General features: G+C 43.1%; 1 protein-coding gene across 11 annotated transcripts in view; it reads left to right on the top strand.

The window, feature by feature from the left end:
* Positions 1–22,058, top strand: part of Gtf2i (general transcription factor IIi) — a 94,802-nt gene that overhangs the window by 41,168 nt on the left and 31,576 nt on the right. For 4 of the 11 annotated variants that reach the window (XM_046422794.2, XM_046422793.2, XM_058572214.1 and 1 more), the window contains 6 exons: positions 2,670–2,724; positions 2,953–2,996; positions 6,342–6,419; positions 14,790–14,849; positions 16,627–16,683; positions 18,515–18,577. In XM_046422794.2, the coding sequence (XP_046278750.1) occupies positions 2,670–2,724; positions 2,953–2,996; positions 6,342–6,419; positions 14,790–14,849; positions 16,627–16,683; positions 18,515–18,577 (357 nt within the window). Of the gene's footprint in view, positions 1–2,669; positions 2,725–2,952; positions 2,997–6,341; positions 6,420–14,789; positions 14,850–16,626; positions 16,689–18,514; positions 18,578–22,058 lie in introns of those variants that run through there. The other 7 variants (XM_058572215.1, XM_046422795.2, XM_058572216.1 and 4 more) reach the window with 7 other exon arrangements.

Here is a 22,058-nt window from a genome sequence, read left to right as displayed (position 1 = left end):
CCCTTAGTGTTTGTTACTTTGAGACAAGGTCTTGCTGAATTGCCCAGGCTGGCCTTGAACTTGTGATCCTCTTACCTCAGCCTCTCCAGTAGCTGGAGTTATGGGTGTGTACTACTGTGTCTGCTATCTTTATTAAGGTGTAGTTGGAAACTCAGTCATTTCAAATGTAGAATTCCATGATGTTAGTTTGCAGTCTTTAAAATTTTAAAACAGGGATGGGGATGTTGTTCAGTGACCGACCATTGCTTGGCTACCATGTGTGGGGCCCTAGCACCCCAAAAAAAGGAAAACAAAGACAACGAACACTAGGTGGGGCGTTCACACTTGTAATTCCAGCTCCTCAGGAGGCCGAGGCCTGGGTGACTCAGTGAAACCCTGTCTTTAAAAAATAAAAAATACAAAGGGCTGGGGCTGGGGCTCAGAGTGTGCGTGAGTAGAATGGTCATGGAATATCAACGTATATCCTTTTTTTGGGGGTGTTGGGGGGGGTACTGAGGATTGAACCCAGGATCTCTTAACACTGAGCCCCACCCCCGGCACTATTTTGTATTTTATTTAGAGACAGCGTCTCACTGAGCTGCTTAGCACTTTGCTTTTGCTGAGGCTGGTTTTGAACTCACCATCTTCCTGCCTTAATCTGTTGAGCCACTGGGATTATAGGCGGGCGCCACCATGTCCGGCTCAACATATATATCCTTCTGAGATGAGCTTTTTCTTTCTTTAAACTGAGTTTAATTACCTTGAGAGTCAGCAGTATATCAACTGAGTATATCAACTGTCCCTTGAATGTAGCAGTGAACCTCCTATTTATCCATTCTCTGTTTGAAAGACATTCCAGTTGTTCACACTATTAGCATTGATGCTGCTGTAAACATACTGGAGCCCGTTTTAGTCTGGACATGTACCTTCATTTCTCTTGTAGATATTTGTAGGACTGGAACTGCTGGATCTTAGGGTAAAGTTGCATTTCACTTGCAAGAAAATGCCAAGCTTTTTACCCATGTGGCTCCACCATTTTACGTTTCTACCAATAGTGTGGATGTGCCAGGTTCCCCATGTCCCTGCTGGCTTGTTTTGTATTTTGGCCATTCTGATGGGTGTGAAGTAGCATCTCATCTTGGCTTTGATTTGCATTTGGTGATGGTGATAGTGGTGGTGGTGGTGGTACTGGTGTTGAACCCAGAGGCACTCTCCATTACTGTGCTACACCCTCAGCCCTTTTTATATTTTATTTAGAGACAGGATCTTGTTGAGTTGCTTAGGGCCTTGCTAAGTTGCTGAGGCTGGCTCTGAACTCCTGATCCTCCTGCCTCAGCCTCCTGAGCTATTGGCATTACAGGCATGTGCTGCCTGTAAGGTTTTTGGACTGACCTTTAGGTCAGTCTTTTTTTCTTTGCCTGGGGATTGAAACTGGGACCTCGCCCATGCCAGGCAAGCACTCTGTCTTGAGCTGCACTCCAGCCCCAGTCTGTCGACTCTTGGTTTAATGTGTGCATGTGACATGAGGGGGTTCTGTTAATCAGTCTTTTTTTGAGTGTATCCAGTTATTTCAGAACAAGTTAGTGGAAAGACTGTCCTTTCTCCCTGGGTTTCCTTGGCAACTTGGTTGGAAGTCAGATGACCCTGACTCTATTTCTGGGCTTTCTATAGAGAACTGTGCTATATGAGCATCAAGACAATTCACCTCTTCTTTGCAGTCTGAGTGCCTTTATTTCTTATTGCCTTGGCTGGACTCATATCAAACAATAATGGTGACAGTAGAAATCTTGTTCTTTGTATCAGCAGGAAAGCTGTCAGTTTTTATCATTAGGTTGGCAGTTAACTGGCCTCTCTGTTTTTCTGTATGACCTCTTAAGATTGAGAAAGATGAGTTTTTGTCATACTTCAGTTAAAATTCAGATTTAAAATGTTTTGGTTTTGTAGTACTGACAATTGAACCCAGGGCCTTGGTAATGGTAGGCAAGTGCTATAAATTGAGCAGTACCCCCCCACACTTTTTTTTGGTACCTGGGATTGAACCTGTGGTTGCTTAACCACTGAGCCACATCTCCTGCCCTTTTGCATTTTTTATTTAGAGACAGAGTCTCTAAAGTTGCTTAGGGCCTTGCTAAGTTGCTGAGGCTGGCCTCAAACTTATGATCCTCCTGCCTCAGTCTCCCAAACCAGTGGGATTATGGGCATGTGCTACTGCACCTGGCTCAGATCTACTTTTCTTTTTTTCCCCAGATGTTTATGTAGGTTTATTTTATTCTTTATTGATGTGGTGCTCAGAATTGAGCCCAGTGCCTCACACATGCTATGCAAGTGCTCTACCCCAGCTCCAGCCCCTCAGACCCATTCTTAATAACAGTGTAACATCATCATCATTCCTTATACACCCACAGGCTTTTCCTGGCCTCCTCAATAAGTGGTATATTTTAGTATTAACTTCACTGACAAAAATAGGAGTGTTTTCATAAAAAGAAAGGTGATGGTGGTTTGTGGTTGAAAGATGTTAGAGGACTGCCATCTCTATGTTCATATGGAAGCCCAGATACACTTTTGTGTTGCTACTGTACTACTTACTAATCCAGCCCTCCCCCAGATTATTCGGTATTTAAAGCCTTTGGAAGCATTAGTCATGTTTAAAGGGTTGGGAGACCTAAATTTAATTTCTTTCTTGTTCATAGGTGGTCGTGTGATGGTAACAGATGCTGAAAGGTCCCTGTTGTCTCCAGGTGGAAGGTAAAGCATAATTTGGTCATTGCTATTAAACTACTGTACTTGATGCAGTCACTAGAATATTAAAACAGCTCAAAGTTCAGTATGCAGTCATGTCGACCTGGGGATCTTGTGGAAATGCCTCTTTTGACTTGGAAGTTGTGAATCATAGTGCCACTATGAACGCACTCGAGAGGAGTGTACGTGGTTGTCACTACTGCACAGCTTGATCACGTTTCTTCCTTCTTTCAGTTGTGGCCCCATCAAAGTGAAAACGGAGCCCACAGAAGACTCTGGTATGTACTAGTGCTTTTAAAATTAATTATAAAGTAAAGATGAATGTTCCTTAATTTTCAAGTTTATATTTGAATGATAAATTACTGTATTTTGATGTGTAATGGGCATTCCCTATAAATATCTTTCAACTGTGACAGTGTTTTTTGATGTTGTCTTGTTACACCAAGATCCGCAAAGAACTTGTTAATAGCGGTAGCCAGACGTTCATTGCTTGTTACCCATTTGATAATAAAAATTTTATTTTTCAGTGACACAGGCATATAAAATGTCAACTGATTATACAGTGTATTTTGTAGAAATCAATATAATACCCTTACTCTCTTTCCTTTGTTCTCCCATTTTATACTTGCAAAAGAACCATTTTTATCTGTAAACTTGGGTATTTACTTGCTTAATTTAAGATACTATGCTTATACTCTTTCAGTGGGTTTTTTTTTAATGGACACAATACCTTTATTTAAAAAAATTTTTTTTTAGTTGTTGATAGGTCTTTATTTTATTTATTTATTTATATGTGGTGCTGAGGATTGAACCCAGTGCCTCACACATGCCAAGTAAGAGCTCTGCCTCTGAGCCACAGCCCTAGCCCTGCAAGTATTTTATTGTTGTTCTTTTTTTTTTTTTTTTTTTTTTTGGATGGTATGTGGATGGAACTCCGTCCGGATTTGAGATGGTTCTTGTTGAGTTGCTGGGGTGGATCCTCCTGCCTCAGCCTCCCAAGTAGCTGGGATTACATTTGTTTGCCACCATGCCTGGCTCAAATGTGTTTCATTTTGATGAAATTTATTTTTCAAGTTTTTCTTTCATTCGTTGCTTATGTTGTGGCCGTATGCAGAAAATGCTTCCCAGCCTGAGGTCACAAATACTTAAGCTTTGTTCCTTCATGAAGTTTTATCATTTTAGTTTTTATATAAGTCTTGAGATCCATTGTACCTCAGTGGTGGTTGTGGAGGGAGCATGTGGATTCCTGGCTCTGCATGTGGAGGACCAGCTCCCTGTTAAAAGACCTTCTGTTTCCACGCATCTCGCTCATGCCTTCTGCTTCCCACCCTCCATCGGGTTTCTAGGACTATGATGCTGGCATTTCCACTCCCACAGCTCTGCCTTTCATGGAGGCTTAAAGTTCGATTTTATTTATTTACGATGTTAGAGAAATGAAGATGTAAGTATGCTGCTGCTTTGCTTTTCTGGCTTTTTCCATGTGGTTGAGTTGAGTTTTGCAGTTTATTTTTCAGATCCGAGTCTCATCTCCATCATGTTATTATTACCTGCTTTCTTGCCTTGGTCCATTTCTAGAGCAAAGCCATTTTTGATTATTTAAGATGATAGCTCTTCCTGATTAGATTTCAGTTTTGTTGGAACCATGTTTTGTTTTTCTGCATCTGTGCTAATTTTCTTCAATTTCAAAGTCAAGCAACTTCAACTTTTAAATATAATTTTCACTTAGAAACCTAGTGCATCGTCACTGGCAGTGTGGTCTGCACCGTGCGTGGCATCTGGGAAGCACCAAAGTGCATGCACGAGGTTTGCTTATTAAGGAAAGTGAGTAGACTGCCATGGGGTGTGAGTGGGCACAGACTCTTCAGTTGTATAAAGCACAGTCTTCCCGTCTTAGCACAGTAGTGGCCTTCCTGGGTTTGACCCCTTGCAGGTGATGGGAAGCAGTTGTCACTTTTTTCTCAGTCTCTGGTGTTGCAGAGCCTGCCTGTGGATCTTTCACTCTGCTTTCAGATCACTCAACAAATATCTTAAATAGTTAATTTCAGATTTAATATTCCATCAGGCCAGGTGTGGCAGACACCTGTAATCCCAGTGGCTCCAGAGGCTAAGGTAGAAGGATCAAAAGTTCAAGGCCAGCCTCAGCAACTTAGCAAGGCTATGTCTTAATATAAAAAGGGCTGGGGATGTGGCTTAGTGGTAGTGCACCCTTGGGTTCCGTCCCCTCCCCCTTTTTGGTACTGGGGATTGAACCCAGGGGCACCTAACCACTGAACCATACACCCAGTCCTTTTTATTTTTTACTTTGAGACACAGCCTCACTTATTTGCTGAGGCTGACTTTGAACTTGCTATACTCCTGCCTTAGCCTTCTGAAGCTCCGGCATTGTGTGTGTGCCATCCGCCTGGCTTGGGCTTTAATTTTGACTTCTAAGTTGGTGTATCTTCCTGGCACTGGTACCTGGGGCCTTTTTTTAAATTGCTGTGGTGTTGGGGATTGCATCCACACCTGGTGTGTGCTGCACAAGTGTCCCACTGTGAGCCGTTCCCTAGCCCCGATAGCCTCATGGACCATTGCCAGGGTATTGGTGGAAACCTGGAGGCCTGGGCCTGGCATTTGCAACCAGAAGGGCCTGCTGTGACAGTGTTGCAGGCGTGTGTGGAGGAGTGAGCTTGACAGAAACAGCAAGCAGACATGGAGCCAGAGGAATGTCCACGTCCCTTCTTCCCTTCTCCTCTGGCCTGCCGGCTCCCTGCTGTGTTCCTGTGTGGCAGATGCCTTTGCAGGGCAGGGGCACTTTTACACTGTGGTTCCACACATGGTTAGTTGCCAGCACCGGAGCTGGGAGTTTCCCCTCCCCAGGCCAGACGGAATCTGCCCAGCGGAGAAGGGTGCGGTGACATCGTTCCCTTGGAGGTTCTTGAATGAGTGCTCAGTGCTTGAACCTGTTTGAATATGGTTCCTTTTGTCCAGCATTTGCTCTGAGAACCCAGTAAAGTCTGAGCAGGGTGGATGCGCTGCTGTGACTAGGTCCTCATGGGTGTACTCCAGCACGTCACCACAGCTAAAATCTGGGGGTCCCCAAGTGCATGTTCCCGTCTAAGAGACTGCTCCTGATTGCCTGCCGTGGCTTCTCGTGTCCCTTTGTCAGTCTTCTTTGAGACTAGGTCTCACTAAGTTGCTGAGGGCCTAGCTAAATTGTCCAGGCTGTCCTTGACACTGCGATCCTGGTGCCTCAACCCGCTGAGTTGCCGGGATGACAGGTGTATGTCACCAGGCCTGGCACACTTGCTTAATGGTTTTAGCAACAGATTTCTTTTGCCTATTTTGGACATTCCTATTAATGGAATGATGAAATATGTAATCTTTGGTCTGGTCCTAAATATGTGCCTCGAATTATGTATCTCAATTGTAAGTGGACCAATATTCTTCAAGAATTCATGGGGAAAAATTACAGAAAAGACTCTCAGAATATTAATAATTGTTAAAACTTCTTTTTGATTTTTCTTTCCTACCCTGCTATCTCTTAACCTTTTGTTCTTTCAGAATCGTTGAGTCATATCTGTGTTGTGCGAAGTCTGGCTGACGCCCTGACGTTAGCCCTGGAATGTCATTTGCTTTTATAGGCATTTCTCTGGAAATGGCAGCTGTGACGGTCAAGGAGGAGTCAGAAGACCCTGACTACTATCAGTACAACGTCCAAGGTAACGCCCGTGCGCAGCTCTGCTTCCTGGATGTTACTAGTGGTTAAAAATAACAGTTTATTTTGTACTGAAATTTCTTAATTTTTTTTTTTTTAATTGATTGGTGCTTCATTGGCTTATGCACTTGTAATTCGTCACAGGAATAAAACAGCCAGAAAATGGGTTGTAAAATAATCTGTAAGGAAAATTTAATAGCTAATAACATTCTTAAATGGACGAGCAAAAATTGTGGTAAAGTTAGGGCTCAGTTTGTTTTCAGTGATATTTATAAAATGTGTGGAAAATATTGAAAGTGTGAACTTTTCGTTGGTGTTATGAGGAGCCTCCTCAGAAACCACCTCACTGCAACCAGTTAGTGAGATGTCCATCACCCCTTGAGTTTTGTCCTTCTGTTGTGTCCTTCTGTAATCTGTCCTTTCCTGTCCTCAGGCAGCCACCATGTTTTCTGTCATTCAGTTTATATTTTCTCAGCATTTACGCAAGTGGCATCTTAAAACACATGGCGCTCCTTGGCCTGGGGGCAGCGTGGACTCGCCCCCTCCCCCGAGTCATGGGCAGTGCTGTGGGGTCAGATGCCACTGCGCTGCAGAATGTCACACTGCCATGTGCCTGGACCAGCTTGGCATCCTTTTGTCTCTGGGAGGCCATTTGGTTTTTCCACTTCGAAGTCACCACAAGTACAGCTGCTGGGAACCTTTGCCTCAGGTCTTGGCTGGGCCTTCCCTGCTCTCCAGCAGATTCCTCGGGATGGGTAGCTGGAAGGTATTTTAAGGTTTTCAGCAGGTGCCAGACTTCTCCAGAGTGCTTTGTGGGCTTTACATTCTAGTCAGGAGCATATGGAGTCACAGTCACTGCTCGTCCTTGCCAGCACTTGGGTGGTGCTTGTTAGTGTCGGTCACTTTCAGTGGGTGTGTTACGATTCATCATTGTGATTCTACTTTGTATTTGCCTAATATGTTTATTTTATTTAAATGATACATCTTAGTTCTGGAGCATTTATAAAGCATTCGGAATAAATTTAGTATGTGAATATCTGTATGCCTGTATTAGATTGTGTCATGGTGGCAGGCGCTGTGGTGCATACTTGAAATCCTAGCTCCTTGGGAGGCTAAGGCAGGAGGCTTAGGAGTTTGAGGCCAGCCTCAGCAATTTAGGGAGACCCTTTCTCAAAATAAAAAATAAAAAGGGCTGGAATGAAGCTCAACCCCCAAGTTCAGTCCCCAGTATGCGGGCTAGCGGGAGATCATGTTTCAGTGAATGTCGTTGTTTTACTTTTCTTTCTTTCTTTTCCTTTTTTTATTGAAATGGTACTAAGGATTGAACCCAGAGCCTCACACATGCTAGGCAGGTGCTCCTCAGCTTTACATTTTGTTCTTAACAGTCAGTTCTGAACAGTTTACTGCCATTGGCATTAGGAGTTACATGGCAACACACTGAGTGAATTCTGACAACTTCTTTATTTCCTTTTTTTAATGGTACTTGTGATTGATCCCAGGGGCATTCTACCACTCATCTGCACCCTCAGCCCTGGATTTTTTTTTTTTTTAATAATGAAGTTATTGAATAGAAGCCTTTTGTCATGTGATTTGCAAGTAGTTTAATTGGTGAAATCCAGTTTATTGAGGTATTTTTCCCCTTGAATGAATTGTGCTTAAGTGTCATCTAAGAGATCTTTTTCTAACCTAAAAGTGACAGTGATTTTCTTCTGTTTCGCAAAATTTTGTATTTCTAAATTTAGGTGCATTTCCATTTTTTCAGTGAATTTTTGCACAGTGACATCCCGTGTTTTATGGCACCACTTTTTGAAAAAATTGTCTTCCCCTTGGGTTCTTTTTGCATCTGTCAGTTTCTAGAGCATATTCTGTTACCCTGATCTACTTGTCCGTCCTCTGCTGATGTCATGTTGCCTTGCGAGTTCTGGATGTACAGTGGTTCTTGGAATCAGGTCACAAGCATCCTCCAACTTCATTATTCTTTTTTACAACTATTTTTAAATGTAAATTTAAAAACATTCAGCTGTGAGTTCATTGGCAGAGCCCCTGGGCCTCTTGACGGAGACTGCTGAGTCTGGATTGGTCTGGCTGGAGCCTAATAACTCTGTGTCTTGCTGTCCGACTCTTCCTCCTGGCCTTTGGTCAGCACTTGGGGTTTTCAGTGTTCAGATCTTGTACGTGGTTTGTAAGATCTATGCTTTTCATGGGCTTTGGTGTTAGCATACAGAGTGCTTTTTACATTTTTATTTTAACTTCTATTTATTGCTAGTGCATGCGCTTACAGTTTATTTTTACATACTTTCTATCTTGTGATCTGGCTAACTTCACTTATTTTAGTAACTTTTTGGTGAAATCTCTGGGATTTTCTTGTGTAGATACTTGCATTCTCTGCGGCCTGGGACAGTTTTATTCCTCCTTTTTCCCCGTGTGTTTACCTTTTCCTCTCCTGGGGTTGGAGCAGTGGGGGGAGCAGTGGCGCGAATCTGCTTGATCCCATCTTGGCAGTTGGAGGAGCAAGTGGCTCAGCTTGATGCCTGAGTTCCTCGCAGGTGCCTTCATCAGGCTGGGAAAGTTCTCGGGTGTTTATATTTTAAGATTTTCAAGAAGCTTAAATGTGAACAGACTTTTGCATCTGTTGAGGTGATTCGATGGTTTTTCCTGTGCGTTAGTTTGCAAGTGTTGAATAGCCCCACCTGGCTGAGCACATCCACAGCCCCTTCTGTTTCTTAAGACAGGGTCTTGCTAAGGTGAGGAAGCTGGGCTTGAACGTGCACTATGTGCTCAGCCAGACATTCAGATTTTAGGTCACAGAGTTTGGCAAAACATTCTTTGTCCCCCCCCACCGCGCGTTGGGAAGCTCCAGCTCTGTGACGTGGGTTCCCTCTGCCGAACTCCGGCCCGGTGTTGGTGGTGCCCTCACCTGGAGGGGCTCCCATTGCGTGAGTCTGAGGCTGTGCAGTGGTATGTTCGGTCACTTCCTGGCCTCCACGAACATGTGCCAGAGCATCCTCAGTGGTTAAAATAAAAAAGGTCTCCACGTGGCTCCCTGGACGGTGTCACCTCAGCCCTTGGCCAAGAGAAACTCCTTAACGCTCTTTCTCTCCTTCGGGAGCAGCTTTGACTTTCGCTGATGGTATTTCTTGCCTTCTGCAGGTGAATTTTGTTTCTATTTTAGTTTTTAAGGTGAGAGATTAAACTCTTTTTTTAATGCCACCATTGTCCTCACAGCCCTGCTTCAGCTGCCTTGCAGACTCCCTTCCTGTGCCGGGTCCGACCCTGGGCCCACTAGGCCAGTGCTCTGCTGCCCCACAGAATTTGATTTGTCATTATTTTCATCCTATTAAAAGTACCTAATTTGCTGTGGCTGCTCCTTGTCCTGTGGGTCACTTAGGAGTGACATCCACATATTTGTGTATTTTTCAGATCTTGTTCTGCCACTCACGCGGGGGCTTCTGTTATGTCATCTGTGTGATCGAGCTTGCTCTAACTTTGATTTGTGCCCAGAATGCAGTCTTGATGATGCTACCTGTGAGCTGGGGCAGACATGCAGTCCAGCGCGGTCCAGTGCTGTGGGGCTTCCCTGCAGAGACAGGTCGGGTGAGGGTGGGTGAGGGCCCAGGTTCCCTGCGTCCTAAGGTTTCAGTCTCCTTCTGTCACTTACTATGAAGAGAGAGTTGTGAGTTTTCCGTTTTCTCTATGGATTTGTATTTTTCTTAGGTACTGGACATTGAATCTAGGGCACTCAACCATTAAGCTATATCCCCAGTCCTTGTTATTTTTTTATTTTGAGACAGTGTCTTGCTAAGTTGCTGAGGCTGACCTTAAACTTGCCATCCTCCTGCCTCAGCCTCCCAAGTCACTGGGATTACAGGCATGTGCCACTGCTCCTGGCAGTAGATTTGCATTTCTGGTTTTGATTTATCAGTTTTCCATCATGAGTTTTGTAGAACTTTGGTCAGTGTTGGGCGTGCTATGTGGTGGGCCTCCTCCCTGCTGGTGGCCTGAGGCCATTGTACATATATGTAGACTCGCTCCTGTGGGTTGTCCTGGCTCTCAGTGAGCTGTGGAACCCTGCCCACCTAGGCCACCAGCCTAGGTTGGTGACGCTGAAGTCTGGGCTGCTCTGTCCTCGACGAAACCATTCAGCCCTGTCGCTAGAGCCAAGCTCCACAACCTGCTTTTCTCCTGATTCCTCTTCAGCCACTGTTCTGAAAACCAAGGATGTTGCATCCTGAAGACTTACCTGCACGTGCGTTTCCACTGTGTGTATGTGTGAGTGTGTGTGTGAGTGTGTGTGTGTGCGTGCGCACGTGCATCCTCTTGTTAATCTCTTAAGTTTACCACAGTGGTCGGCCTGTGTGTGCTGTTGTGTGGTTGTCCAGTGTGCTGTCAAGGTTTTCGTTTTTGTTACGAGTAGAGTAGTATTACCATGATCACTTCTCTGCTGTACGTGTGCATTTGTAGGATCACCTTGGTGTTTTCTTGGCAAACCTTTGCTGTCCACCACAATGCCCTAGGAGATGCCGGTGCTCTCTGCAGGTTCTGCAGGCAGCACTCCAGCGTGAGGGTTGGGGCTGCTTCCATTTCTGTGGTGGTTGGTGGGCACCTCTAGCCTTGCAAGGGTAAGAGTGAAGGATGCTACTGAGCAGCATGGATTTGAAAGTATAATCTTTTATGAAGGTATGCTGGGAGACAGGAATCGAAACCAGAAATCCTACTTTGGCAATCTCCCGCCCCCTCCCTTTTTGTGGGGGTACTGGGGATGGAACCCAGGGGAACGTTACCACTCAGCTACATCCCATCCCTTGTTATTTTTTATTTTTGAGATGGGGGTCTCCCTCAGCTGCTCAGGCTGTCCGTGAATTTGTGATCCTACTTCCTTAGCCTCCCAAACTGCTGGGATTGCAGGTGTGCACCACTGTGCCTGGCTTTAGTTTAGTAATATTAATTTGAAGCAAAAAGGTGGGGATAAAGGGTGAGATTATTTAACATATGAAAGGAAAAACATAAGAAAGAAGTCACTACATTGATATTCAAACCATTAATAATTTTTTGGGGGGAGTACTGGAGATTGAAGGGTCTCACTGAGTTGCTTAGGCTTGCTTTGAATTTGCCATCCTCCTGAGCCACTGGAATTACAGGCATGCACCACTGCGCCCCCGCTCTGTGTATCCAATAAGTAAAGTAAAAATTAATTATGGTAATTTTATAGACATGTCTGCATGTAATTATATGGAAAATACAGCAAGTTGATTAATGCTTACAAATGTGAATATTTTATCTCTAGCTAATAAAGGTAAGCTAATTGATATATATATATAGAAAATTCTGTACCCAGTAAATAATTATTATTTATAAAATGTGGATCATTTATAAAGATAAACTTTGTACTTATCCACAGATGGCCTTAACAGCTTACCTGAACCTGATGCATTCATTAAACTAGAAACCCCAGTGTTGGACAGAAAAGCTCTACGCTGGGACTCCCAGGAGATATGCTGATGACTAAAGATGACCTTCTTAAAAATACTTAGGGCGGGGCTGGGTTCCAGCTCCAAGGTGGAGGCCTGGGCTCCCACCTCCCACCCCTAAATTTAAGGATAGAATCTGGAGAAAGCCACATGGCTGACGTCTTGCCCTGGAACTATAGTAGTACTTGGAAGTCATTTGCTATACTTGACTGCTGTCTCTTGTTTCTCTTTTCCCCTCACCTTCTGTGTTGCAGTTGGAACCCAGGCCTGTGCCCGCCTCCCTGCCCTGCCACCCCCACTTCAAGTGTTTCCATCATTCTTTTTTTCTTTTGTCCTGGGATTGAGGTGCCTAACCACTGAGCCACATCCCCAGCCCTTCTTTGTACTTTTTTTTTTTTTAAAGGAAGAAGCAGGTATTGGCTGGCAAGACTTTTTAGAGAGGAGAGAGAGAGAGAGAATTTTTTTTTAAATATTTATTTTTTAGTTTTCGGTGGACACAACATCTTTATTTTTATGTGGTGCTGAGGATCGAACCCGGCGCCCCTGCGCATGCCAGGCAAGTGTGCTACCGCTTGAGCCACATATCCAGATCCCCTTCTTTGTACTTGTGTAGAATCAGGGTCTCTCCTCGTTGCTCAGTGCCTTGCTGATCTGCTGAGGTTGGCTTTGAACTTGCCATCTTCTTGCCTCAGCCTCCCAGGCTGCTGGGATCACAGCGGGTCCCATTGTGCCTGGCGGTGCACCATTCTTCTTCTTCTTCTTCTTCTTCTTCTTCTTCTTCTTCTTTTTTTTTTTTTTACATTTGTTCTAATTAGTTATATATGATAGCAGATTGCATTTTGATTCATCGTACACAAATCAAGCACAACTTTTCATTTCTCTGGTTCATTTTTCTTCTTTTTTTTTTTTTCCAATTTCTTTTTAGTTGTCTATGGAAGGTTGTTTTATTAATTTATATGCGGTGCTGGGAATTGAACCCAGTGCCTCACTCATGCTAGTTAAGCACTCTTGCCACTGAGCCCCAGCCCCAGCCCCATGAGCATCATTCTTAAAGAGAATTCTGTTTTGTATCCAGGTTGCATGACTAGGAAGGGGTGGGTGTGGTGTTTGATCTCAGAGTCTTGATCTTAGTTGAGATTTTATTTCTTTGCTGTGCTGCAGATGGTTCCCCAGGCCTTGTGCCTGCTGTGCAACACCACACCCCTGAAGTACCCCTTTCAGCCCCACAGTCGTTTTGGTCAGCTTTCTCATGGTTGTGACTTAAAAGACCTGACAAGAACAATTGTATAGGAGGAAAAGGGGCTCACAGTCTCAGAGGTCTCAGTCCGTAGATAGCCAGCTCCTTTCCTCAGAGCTTGTGGTGAGGCAGTGGAGTATGGCAGCATGAAGCAGCTCACATCATGATCAGACAGCAGAGAGAGACTCCATTTCCAAGTACAAAATATTTAAATATCCCAGAGACTACACCCCCAGTTACCACCTCCTCTTACCACAGCCTACCTGCCTTCAGCTCGCATTGAGTTAATCCATCACAGGATCGATGCACTGGTTGGTTAGGCTTTCACAACCCAAGCACGTCTCCTTTGAACCTTCTTGCATTGTCGCATACTAGCCTTTGGAGGACACCTCACATCCATACCATAACAGTTTTTCTTTCACGCTATGTCCTTTGCTTGTAATGTGAAGTTTTATGCAACTTTGTGCATTAATAAAGCCTTTCAGATGTCTTAGAATGTTTACCAAATGATAATAAGAGATAGCTGGTTTGTGTACACATTAATGAAAGAATACATTTTATGTTAAGAAGTAGAAATTGGGGGCTGGGGTTGTAGCTCAGTGGTAGAGCGCTTGCCTGGCATGTGTTGAGGCACTGCATTGAATCATCAGCGCCACATAAAAATAAATAAAATAAAGGTGTTGTCCATCTACAACTAAAGAATATTTTTAAAAAAAGAAGTAGACATTGAGCTGAGCTAGATGGTGCCAGCAGTTTGGGAGGTGAGACAGGAGGATTAGGAGTTCAAAGCCAGCCTCACCAACTTAGTGAGCCCCCTAATCAATTTAGTGAGACCCTGCTTCTAAATACAATACCAAAAAGGTTTGGAGATGTGGTTCAGTGGTTGAGCCTCCTAGGTTCAATCCCAAGTACCCCCCGGCATTCCCAAAAAGTAGGCATTGAAAATATAATCTTTTGTTTCTTTTAAATTGATCACTAAAAAACTTGTTGATAAACAGAAATGTGTCTTCAAAGTTTCTGTAGTGTTTTGTGAAGGCTTCCAAAGTATTTTCTACCGGTAATTGGAAGGAACCTTTTCCACTCATGAAGAAGTGCTTATGATGGGGGAGTGGCAGAGGGGGATCTGAATTAATACCTGTTAGTTGTTCATTTATTTCAGTGGTTATTTAAGCTCACTGGTAGTTCCATCGTGTTGTGATTCCAAGGAAGGTATACCAGTTTGGTTTTGCATCTGTCTTAAATAATAGAAAAAATAAATCTATGTACCAGATAAACCTGCATTTATGAACCATGTGGGGTGGAAGTTACAGTTTACTGTGTTGACTATTTTGCTGTTTAAAAAAAAAACATTCCCACCACTTCAGACATACCATTGTCATCCAGCCCATGTGTCTGGCCATTTCAGAATCTCTCTTGACTGTCTATGCATGAATCCACCTGGACATGCCCTCCCACCCACTGAGACCACACATCAACACCGCTCATTGTGTTAGTCGGGTTTTTTTATTTAGTTTTTTTTCTGTGTTAGTTTTTTTTTTTTTTTTTTTTTTTGACCTTTTTTAACTTGTAAAAAGGCCATTATTTCCCATATCTCACCAAACTCTTTCATCAAAGTGACCCAAAATATATTTTGGGGATTACTTTTGAAGTATTATTTTTGTCCCCAAAGCAGGCCCTTCTGAAACTGATGATGTCGATGAAAAACTGCCCCTTTCGAAGTCTTTGCAAGGTATAAACTTTTCACTTCCATTCTCCCACATCCTGTTGGTATTTGATGTTGCTTTATATTGGACAGACTGTTTTGTTATTTATAACTATGTTATTACTTTTCCAAATGGAAAAGGAAAAATGTTTTGGCCTTTTTTTTAAACATATAAATGAACTTCACAAGCAACAATTTTTCAAAACCAATTTTCCCTTTTGTGAATCTAGTAATGAATCTCGAAATGGGTACATGACACACTTTCCTATTTAAGGTAAAGTACACATTTATACCTTATATCAGAATAGTCAGAATAAGGTTGTTGTTGTATAAAGTCAGTGATGTAAATATTGATAAGGTCATATTGATACTTAATTTTTGAAAGGATTGTAAAATATCACTTATCCCTGGGTTTATTAATTGATTGCCTTTTTGGAATTGTGTAGTAGTCCCAAGTTGACAATCATAGGCTGTAGTGATTGCTTTTATTTCTGTCTGGGCTTTGTTAGATGTCCTCTGTTGTGTGAGTGTCACTGTCTAAGATTTAACAGAGCATAGAGGACACGGCCTGGACTACATAGCCACCACCCTGGCCGGCCTCGCTCTTGACTCATGCTCTCCTTTGACTCCTGGACTCTGCTCCACTGCCTCTCCTCCTTTTGACTTGACATCTTTGTTTCCTTTGACTTTTGCAGTCAAAGAACTTAAAAGAGTCCAAAATCGCAGACGTGAGGGTAAAAGCCAAGCGAAGGAGTGGGTATGAGAGGTATTTTATTCAGTTGGAATAGCTGAGTGGTGTAGATTTGCCTCTAGTTGTGAGTTCAGATAAGTTCATGGGATAAAGTAGAAAAGAACCTCAAGATAATTATGCTGTGTTAAAGCCAGAGGAACCCAGCAGTTTGACCTAGAACGACAGCTTCATGGCCATTGTGAGGCTGCAGTTAATCAAGAAGAATGTTTTCCTAGCTGAGGCCTTTGTTTAGTAAGCTTGTGACTGAGTTGAGTCACCAGTAGATGAGACAGGTGGATGGCCTGCTCTCTCCCCCTCTGCGACTCCGTCTTGCCCAGAGCTGGTGTCTTTTGCCCTCACTAGAAGGCAGTGCTTCAGCACCTGTCCCTTGCTGGTGGCATAGGTGTTCAGGAGCTGGGGCACTCACCTCGTGGCTCTCTGGTGTCTGAGGTCCTTTCTTTCCTAGGATGAGCCTGTTTACCGTGACTGCCTAACCTGACATGTTGTTTATGTTCCAGTGTTTAGATGCAGGCAGATTATATTACCTGAATTAGAATGCTTTTGAGACTCAAGGTAGTATCTTAAATTTTAACTTCTGAGTTTCCTGAAGTGCAGCTACAGTCAAGTGGTGGGGAAAGCGCTTCCTTAGCCTCTGTGGTAGTGAGTGGAGGGCTGCACACGCGCCTCAGTCTTTGAGCGAACAGGGTCTCCTGGGTTTGTCTTCCTGTTGCTGTTGTGGGTTGTTGACAGAGGGGCACGGGACCCGAAGCCACTGAGCTTCTCAGACCCCAGCACCTGCCAGAGATCACGGTGCACAATCTGGAACAAGTGATGTTAAGCCCCTAAGCCCCCTAGCTTCATCTATGTGTTTGTATTTTCCAAAAAAGTTAGCTTCCAAGTAGAAGTGTTGTATGTTTTTCTGAATTAGAGAACATTGTTTGAAATAATTACTAAGAGTTAAGAATGGTTTGTGTGTGTTCATTATGTGTTAAATTGCTTGTGCTGTTACCTAGTTCTTCATTCTTCTGTGTGGGTTTTGGTTGGTCTAGTACATACTGTTTATTTTCTTTTTAGGAAGCCATCACTCTTCGGAAGGCAACGAGGGAACAGAAATGGAGGTGCCTGCAGAAGGTTAGGGGAAGGATTTTTAATTTTACTATAGTTGTATGTTGTATTTTATAGATGATACCATCCTTAAAATACTGTCTTGGAGATAAAAAAAAAAAAAAAGACAATTGTGCAGTCTGCCTTCCCGGCCAGCAGTTTTCTTTTTAGAGACCTAGGACCGGCCGTTCCCTCTCTGTGTGGCCAGCAGAGCAGGTGGGCCGGCCACCCTGTGGTGAGTACCGCTCCTCTTGCCCCGTGTGCACGGGGTGGTGCTGTTCTCGTCTAGTTTTTCTGTGCCATGTTAAAAATTTGTTGAGGGGAAATAGCTTCAAGTGTTTTAGAAATAAAATCAGAACTGGCTGTGTCAATATTCATTTTAAAATGTCCTATTGAAAACTTTACATTTTACAGTTGGGTGACATACTATAAATATATTAATGAAGGAGTTTGTCTCTTATTTTTATACCCATAAGTGCCTCCTGAGACACGTTACCAGTGTCCCGGCTGTATTGGCTTGGAACTGGGGACTCAGCATCGCAGTGTGCTGCAGCTTTTACCTGTAGGCTCGGGGGTGAGCTGGGGCCAGGTGATGGCTTTCTGCAGCTAGACTAAGTGGTTCTCCAGGAGGCTGGTAGGTTGCCCACGGAGGGCGCCTGGTAAGGGTTCAGAGTGCTCTGATCACTGGTCATATTGTGCATTATTTTTCTTAGATAAAAAGGGAATCTGTTCTGTGGCTTTATGTTTATTTTTAAAAATCAAGAATTTGACCTTTTGCCTTCCTGGAGTGAAGGAGACAACAACTTCAAGTTTCCGAAGTTTCTTTCCAAATTCAGGTGCAGACTGGCAGTTTCTAATTGGAATTCATTCTCTCAGAAGTGTTGATATGCTAATTTCAAACTCTGTACTGGTTGTTTGGGGGGCAGTCAGCCCATGTTTTGATGTCGGAGGTGATCTGATACTCTCTCTGCCTCAAAACTGTGGTTTTGGAAGGGCAGCCTCCCCGCTGCAGCCACCTGGACAGAAGCTGCGAGGTGCAGGGCTACAGGCAGTAGCGCAGGGCTCACAGGTATGGGACTTGCCCCAGGTGCTAGGCTTTGAAAGACTTTGTTTTGAGGAGATTTTTATGGTCATAGTCTACTCTTAGCAGAATTGTATTGAACCTGGGTTCTGATCTTTACTCCTTTACTAACAAGTAATCATAATCTCTGGCAAATCAATTAATCTCTCACCTCTGCAAAATGAAGGCAAGCTACTGAAAACACCCTGTAGCTGAGCTTGTGGCACTAACATTCCAACGTACATTTGCTGAATACAATGAGACACTTACTTAGCGCTGAAAGTCCCTTGCCACAGAGTGAAAGGGTCTAGCCATGTATGCAGCTGTCACAGTCGTTTCCTTGAGATGAGGGGGTCTCCATCACAAGAGATGGATTGTGGTTTCAGTTAACAGTTACAAACCCCAATAGGATACCTGCAAGGAGAGGAGAGATAGAATCTCAAGTGTGAAGCGTTTATTTTTATCCTGGCATTTTCTAGTTATAAAATAACTAGCAGGAAAATAAGTGTGAATTTGTTGTAATTTTATGCCTCCAAGAAATATGTTTTTTTTTTCTTTTGAGTTCTTAATTAATGCAGATAACTTTGTTTTATTTAATAGTTTTAGCGTTTTTCTAGTTTTGTTTCTTTTATCCCTATTTATAACCAACAGGGTCAAATATTTTTAACATATGAAATGAATTAAAATGCCAGTTACATTTAATTGTAGGCTGCTTTTGGATATCAAATCAGTAAAATGTTGGAACATATGGAAAATGCTTAATAATGAATGTCATTTTAGAATTTTATTTTTTTCAAGATTCTACTCAACATGTCCCTTCAGAAACAAGTGAGGACCCTGAAGTTGAGGTGACTATTGAAGGTTAGTTGTCTAAAAGCCTTGATTCCAAAGGTTGACTTCTGGTCATAAAATGTGTCACATTCACATTGCTAAGTATGCATTCCATTCATTCTTAAAGGAAACCTGTGAAATGAGTTGATACATATATACGTATATGTATGTGTGTTGGTGTGACCAGGCAGCCCACTTCCAGCCATGCACCCGGTGCTTTGGGAGTTTTGGACAGCAGAGTTGAGCCGTAGAAGATAGCGTTGGCCCACAGTTGACCAGAGCACACCCTCTGCCTGTGGGAACGAGGACGTTATGGCCAGACTTGGTGCCTTTAGAAGCAGCCTGTGACCTGTTGGGTGTGGTAGAGGCACGATAGAGCTGGAACCCTTGGTATCTCATTAGGCACAGTGTAGGAGAAGGTGCTGAGTCTCCCTTCAGTGTTTGGTTTTGTTTTTGGGGCAAGGGTCTCCCTCTGTGGCCCAGGGTGGCCTGGAGCTGCTGGACTGGCCACGCTCCTGAGGAGCTGGAGCTGAGCATGCCCACCATTCCTGGCCTGTCAGTAATGTTTTTCTGAGAAGGGGCTTCACTCTGTTCCCACGCTGCTCTTGCTTTCCCGGGCTCCAGCGAGCGTCCCTCCTCAGCTTCCCACCTGTCCCACCCTGCAGGTGTGGGCCCCTGCTCTGCCCAGTCAGTAATCTTTAAAGCTGCTGCCTACCCCTTGAAATGCTGCTTAGTGATTTACCTGGGATTTGTTCTTTAAACTGTTTTTAAGCAATAGCTACAAGTATATTTGAAAATATCTCTATAGCTGAAGTTGCTTTGAACCTAATTTTTTCTTCAAAGGTAGGCAAAGCACAGATGAGCCAGTTTGTAATGAAGATGACAGTGTCTCTTTTCATGTTAGATAATTATTAAGTGTGGATTGGATCGTTTTCCTTTTAAATCAGTGTCTCACAGTGCTCGCGCACGATCTCCCCCATCAGCGGTGTCCCAGCTGTGTAGGAGTTGTGCTCCCCTCACCCCGTTCTGTCCTGGGCTCAGGAGCACGCAGCAGGGCGTGGTCGTGGTCTGTGTGTGCGTGTGGTTTTGTGAAAGTACACAGAGGCTGTTTGCATGCATTGTAACAGATTCCCCTCAGGCTCCCCGTAGCGCCCAACCCCCGGGGACCACCCATTTGGGTACTCTCTTTCCTCCTAACTGCTGCACGAACTTTTCTTGGCTCAGGGACTTGGATGTCCCTCCCATTCCCCGTTGTCCCTGTACCTTGCTGGTGTCACTCGGGAATGGGGGTGTCTGGCCACTCCAGGCTGCTCCAGACGTTTGCTTTTCCTCCTCTAAAGTGTAAGCTGGTTCCAGCTTCTGTCCAGGATGGGAAATCCTTTCACATTTAATGTGCTGATCTCAGTTGATTAATGTACAGATTTCTTTTCTCATTAACAAAATTTTACTAACTTAAAGGGTACTTTATATTGTTTGTAGTCTCCTATTAAATAATTGAAATATTATTACTTTGTGAAGACCTCATTAATTGTCAGAGGAGAACATTTATAAGAGCATATAAATAGCACAGCTTTGTTTTATTTACAGAAATGATAAAAGTGGGTGATTATTAAAATATACAAGTGAAACCTTGGGATAAGACTAATAACCAAGTTGATATATCAAAATTTAGAGCATAGGCTGTTTCAAAAATTTAGAAAACACTTTTTTAAGACTTAATGAGAGGTTATAAAAACCAGGAAATAAATGAATGAAATCTAAAGCATTTATCAGTCATTTCAACTTTAAATCTTTAAGGGGGAGTGATGAATCTCATTTCTTTTAAACTAAACATGGTAAAATAAATCTTATTTACCATCCAAATTTGTGATTGGAGAGTCGAGTTTTACTGTATAGGCTGATTCTTCACATTGAAAAAACCAGTGAAACACGAGTGACATTTTCCTGGTCCCTGTATGCAGTTTCCATGTAAACTCTATGTGGGCTGTTTGTCACATCGCCAGCCATTTTTCAGCCAGCCATTGAGGAAGGTAAAACTTAAGTTTTAATGTTAACAGGGAAGGTCAGATAAGAACTTGCTGTGACATCTGGTTGGTATGTATATTTATTCTTTCTGGAAAGATGACTGCAGAATGGTAGGTGCCATTTAATAGCCACAGAAAATTAAATTTGGGGGGCTGGGGTTGTGGCTCAGGTAGTAGAGCGCTCACCTGGCATGCGTGAGGCACTGGATTCCATCCTTAGCACTACATAAAAATAAAAATTAAAGGTATTGTGTCCACCTACAACTAAAAAATATGTATTTAAAAAAATTAAATTTTGGTCTATCCTTACAACAGAAAACTATGTAGGCATTGAAATACTGATATGTTTTTCTTAATGCTATGATATGAAAAAAATATTCCTAATATACTATTATGTTTAGAGGAAAAAATGCCTTTCATGCGATGAGGCCAGCTTAAGGGGCACGATGCCCCTGCTGCCTGGAGATGGCACTCCCTCCTGTTGCCTCTCCCTGCATTTCTCTGCGAGCTCACAGGAGAGGCACGCGAGGCCTGGCGTTTCCCTGCCTAGCCTCATTTGAAGTCAGCCAGGGCTGCAGCTCTGCGGGGTGCAGGCGTGTGTCTCTAGAGATGGCACTTCTTGCTGGGTGTGCTCTTTGTGCTGACCCACCCGAACCTGGAGTCAGTGGTAGCCTTGAAAACATGGCAGCTCAAGCTTGGACCCCTGGGGGCAGGGTGACTGCAAGCCTCAATTTCATAAGCAACATTGTGATTGCTATCAGTTCTGATATCTGTGATATGTGATGAGAAAATCTTAGCATTTAAAAAAAATATATTTATTTTCATGTGGTGCTGAGGATGAAACCCAGGGCCTTGAACAGGCTAGGCCAGTGCTCTACTGCTGAGCCACAACCCCATACTCAAATTTTAGTACTTTTTAGGGCTTGTTACCATATACTTACTCTAGGTTCAGCTAATAGAGGGGACTTTTTGGTTTCAAAGGGGTTTCCTTATTGCACAGTTTGTTTTTAATAATCCTGAGTCATTCAAGTGCGTTCATTTTGCTATGGCCTAATCCAGGTCATTATTTTCTTTCACTGTTTTCTTTAAGTGATTTTAAGTAAATTTATTTTTTAAATTATTTTGCATCTCTCTATGTCAACTATCTTTGAAATTTTTATTTTTAGTCTATTTTAAAGGTGTACGTAAGAGGTAGGGGTGTGGCTCATGGATGGATTGCTTGCTTGGCAGGCACCAGGTCCTGGGTATTATACTGGTACTCTGTATGTATTTGATTACATGTTCTATAGTTATTACAATAACAATCAGAGAATCTGTGATTGAACTTAACATTTGAAAATTTTTGTTCTTTTTATACCTGCTAGACAGTCACTTAATGAAGACCCAATTGTTTAAACACAGATGAGAGTTTTACAGAAGCTGCATACAACAAATTGGGTCAATATTATATTAGAGTTTTGATATCATGGTGGATTTACAATTGACAG

Source organism: Marmota monax, unplaced genomic scaffold (genome assembly GCF_021218885.2).
Source record: "Marmota monax isolate L192 unplaced genomic scaffold, Marmota_monax_Labrador192_F-V1.1 WCK01_AAM20220418_F8-fsc00237, whole genome shotgun sequence".
NCBI classification, from domain to species: Eukaryota; Metazoa; Chordata; class Mammalia; order Rodentia; family Sciuridae; genus Marmota; species Marmota monax.
Note: the sequence above shows the minus strand (reverse complement) of the source record. Positions and strands in the feature narration are given on the sequence as shown.